Here is a 3,591-nt window from a genome sequence, read left to right on the forward strand (position 1 = left end):
GCTCTGCGTTGCACTCATCCATCCATTGCACATAACATTAAATAAATGCACTTATTGGAGAAGGGCAGTCAGGTACCCCTGCTCGGAGAGGGGTGTCTCTTCTCCTCGGGTTATAATTCAAGTGTTTAAATGTGGCGCTCGGCGTCTATCACATTCTGCTAGGGAAGCTATCGGCCAAACCGCTGGGTCTCTCGCTCAGACGACATATTGCTAAGGGGAAGCCCATCCTGGCAGCAGGTCCTCACCTCGGGCCCAGCCCTCGGAGGGGAGCGGAGCAGCTCCCATGCCTGGAGGTGCTCTTTGGCACCCAGGGCTCTGCTCACTTCTTCCCGGCAGCAGGCACGGGTTCTGGGGCTTTGCCCTCCTTGCCAGAGGGGGCCTCGGCCTTGGGGGGCTCTTTACTGGCTTTGGGCTCATCTTTGGGTTTTGCTTTGGGCTCTTCTGCCTTCTCCTCAGCCTTTGGCTTCTCCGCCTTCTCCTCAGCCTTTGGCTTCTCAGGCTCCTTCACAGCTGTTTTGCTGACCTCCTGCTGAGGTTTTGGTGGCACCTCCTTCTCAGCCTTTCCTTCTCCTGCAGGTTTAGGGCCTGGCTTGGTGGTCTCTTTCACCTGTGGAGCTGGAGGCTCTGGCACAGCCGCCGTCTTCTCTTTGGGCTTCTCCTCCACCTTGACTGGGACATCGTTCTTGGAAGCTTCCTCTTTCCTGCCCTCCTCGGCTCCAGGCTTGGAGGGAGCCTTTACCTCCTTGGGCTGCTCTTCCTTCACGGGGGCTTTTGGCTCCTTTGGAGGGGAGGGGGTGGGCTCCTTGGCTGGGGCCACTTCCTTCTGCGGAGACTTTGCCTCCTCCTTCACAGGAGATTTCACTTTCTCGGGGGATTTCACTGCTGAAGCCTTGGCCTCCTCCTTTGAGGGGGTTGGGGGCTTCTCTGGGGACTTCACAGCTGGGGTCTTGGCCTCTTCTTTGGAGGGGGTTGAGGGTTTCTCTGGAGATTTGACAGCTGGGGTTTTGGCTTCCTCTTTTGGGGGAGCTGCAGGTTTCTCAGGGGACTTCACAGCTGGGGTCTTGGCCTCTTCTTTCAAGGGGGTTGAGGGTTTTTCCGGGGATTTGACAGCTGGGGTTTTGGCCTCCTCCTTTGAGGGGGCTGCAGGTTTCTCTGGGGACTTCACTGTAAGGGTCTTAGCCTCTTCCTTTGTGGGAGTTGGGGGCTTTTCAGGGGATTTGACAGCTGGACTCTTGGCCTCCTCCTTTGAGGGGGTCGGGGGTTTCTCTGGAGACTTGACAGCTGGACTCTTGGCCTCCTCCTTTGAGGGAGTTGCAGGTTTTTCTGGGGATTTGACAGCCGGGCTCTTGGCCTCCTCTTTTGAGGGAGTTGCAGGTTTTTCTGGGGATTTGACAGCCGGGCTCTTGGCCTCCTCTTTTGAAGGAGTTGCAGGTTTTTCTGGGGATTTGACAGCCGGGCTCTTGGCCTCCTCTTTTGAGGGGGGTGCAGGTTTCTCTGGGGACTTCACAACTGGGGTCTTGGCCTCCTCCTTTGATGGGGTTGGTGGCTTTTCAGGAGACTTGACAGCTGGGGTCTTGGCCCCCTCCTTTGAGGGGGACTCAGGTTTTTCTGGGGACTTGGCCTCCTCTTTTGCAGGAGACTTGGACTCCTCCTCACCTTCTGCTTCAGCTTTTTCCTCTATTTCTTCCTCCTCCTCTTCAGCTTTCTCCTCTTCAGCCTCTTTCTCAGTCTCCTCCTCCTCTGTGACCTCCTCAGTCACTTGGATTTCCTCTGTCTGCTCCTCCACAATCACTGTCTCCTTCTCAGACTTCTCCACCACCTTGATCATCTCCTCGCTCTTCACTTTGATGTTGGCAGTGATACTGGGAGCCTTGGGGCCCACCTCGGGGAAGGAGAGCATCCCATAGCCAGACTCGATCCGATATTCCTCTCCTTCCAGGAGCTTTCTGCCAGGAAGAGACCAGAGTACAGCAGTCAGTGATGACTTCTCCCCCACCTCTTGCCTCCTGCCATGACCAGGAGCTACCAGCTGTACCCTGAAGCTTTATCTCCCCCTTTGCCTTGTTTTTGATGTGCAGGTGTCCTCACCCTTCCCTCCACAAACCACATGCAGCATTGGGTCACCCAGCTGGACATTGCTCACCGTGGTCTTGGGGGATGGACAGTCTCTTTCTCACTCAGAAGGGCAGCCAGGGCCCTCGAGGAGTGTCCCCAGAGACACAAGCGCTAGGGCCTGGCTGAGACCCTCCCACCTTCCCCTTGCCCACGCCGTACCTATAGGCAGCAATTTCAATGTCCAGAGCCATTTTGACGTTGAGCAGATCCTGGTACTCCCGGAGCTGAGCTGCCATCTCCCACTTGGTGTTCCTCAGCTCGTTGTCAAGCTGCTGGATGGTTTCCTGAGGGAAGACAGAGTGACTGGTGATACGGGGATGGGGTGGGGAGCAGTCCCCAGGAGCAGGGGGCTAGAGAGCCCCCCAAGAGGGCCTGCTCTACCAGCACCAGGGTGTTCTCACAGAGGGGTCTGCAGCCACCTTCCCCTGCAGACACAGAGGGAAGGAGACACATCCAGGGGCTGGTTTGGTGTGTCCAGTTTCCTTGGGAGAATTGGTGGGAGCCCTACACCACCTCAGCAGAGAGCTGTGCTGCTGCTGGCTGAGTCCCCAGACCTCTCCCAGAGCTGCCTCCAGTAGGGACAAGCCGTGGAAATATTTCTAGGGCTTGGGTGGATCTGGTGGCCACCAAACCCCAGCCCTGAGGCTGGTGGGGCGTTGCCCCGGGGACAGGGTTTCAGGCCATGGCCACCGCTCGGTGCAGCTCTGTGTGCTGCATTTCCCAGCTCTGGGACATGAGACATGGCCTAAGCCCTGGGCATGATTCAGTGGCATTTGTGACTGATGTTGTGGGTGAGGGACACAACAGTCCAGATGCCACCTCAGGCTCTGGGTAGCTGATCACCAGGAGCTGGGGAAGGCTGGCTCTAGACACATCCCTGAGTATTTGCTGCTTGTCATCACCATCTCTGAAACACCAGCGCTGCTCCTCCCTGGCATGGTCCCACCCCACCAGATGATGTCTTGGATGCTGCCTGCTGCACTGCATTACCTGGTAGGACAGGACATCTGCATGATGGCGCTCCTCCGAGTCCTGTCTCTGCCTCTCCAGTGACTCCTGTGTCCCTTTGAGGGCTTCGAGCTCGGTGGTCTTGGACTGGAGCTGGCGGCGATACTCGGAGATCTCCTCCTGAGCCAAGCGGATGGCGTCCGTGTTCACCTTGGCGACCTCCGAGAGCTTGTCCAGCCTCACTGAAACAGTGGAAAGGAGAAGACGCAATGACAGAGGAAGGCTGGAAGGTTCCCTCCTCGGGGAACCTCAACTCCTACGCCCTGCATGCGTGTCCTCTGCAGAGCTGGCCCCACCGGGGTTCCCTGGTTGCACTGCCTTCACCAGCCCTTGCTCTCTCCATGCCGGGAAGGTGAAGGTGGTTTTTTTTTCTCCATCTTGGACTCCACCCAACGCAACCCTACACTGCTGACTTCCCCTTCAGCTCCAGTCTCAACCTTCACGGTGACCTGAAGACGCACCCGCTCG

At 57.4% G+C, this 3,591-nt stretch overlaps 2 protein-coding genes across 2 annotated transcripts in view; one reads left to right on the forward strand and one right to left on the reverse strand.

Annotated features, from left to right (window-relative positions):
* THOC5 (THO complex 5) overlaps positions 1–310 on the forward strand; it is a gene marked incomplete at its 5' end in the record, with an annotated part of 11,946 nt that extends 11,636 nt beyond the window's left edge. Inside the window, one exon of the mRNA XM_009872765.1 lies at positions 279–310. The remainder of the gene's footprint in view (positions 1–278) is intronic.
* Positions 311–319: 9 nt separating this feature from the next.
* On the reverse strand, positions 320–3,300 carry NEFH (neurofilament, heavy polypeptide). Its single transcript, XM_009872764.1, has 3 exons — positions 3,106–3,300; positions 2,275–2,399; positions 320–1,946 (listed from the first exon to the last, which is right to left on the reverse strand). Exons 2-3 carry the CDS (start codon positions 2,349–2,351, stop codon positions 320–322), a joined length of 1,704 nt encoding a protein of 567 aa, XP_009871066.1. The 5' UTR covers positions 2,352–2,399; positions 3,106–3,300.
* Between the last annotated feature and the right edge of the window lie 291 nt (positions 3,301–3,591).

The sequence above is a fragment of the Apaloderma vittatum genome, unplaced genomic scaffold, assembly GCF_000703405.1.
Source record: "Apaloderma vittatum isolate BGI_N311 unplaced genomic scaffold, ASM70340v1 scaffold30127, whole genome shotgun sequence".
NCBI classification, from domain to species: Eukaryota; Metazoa; Chordata; class Aves; order Trogoniformes; family Trogonidae; genus Apaloderma; species Apaloderma vittatum.

What these genes read in the sequence shown, in the direction of transcription:
- NEFH (XM_009872764.1), bottom strand. Translation starts at nt 2,351, where the DNA reads ATGGCAGCTCAGCTCCGGGAGTACCAGGATCTGCTCAACGTCAAAATG. An exon ending in ATTGAAATTGCTGCCTATAG is followed by an intron (nt 1,947 to 2,274) that starts GTACGGCGTGGG and finishes TCTTCCTGGCAG; the next exon opens with AAAGCTCCTGGAAGGAGAGG.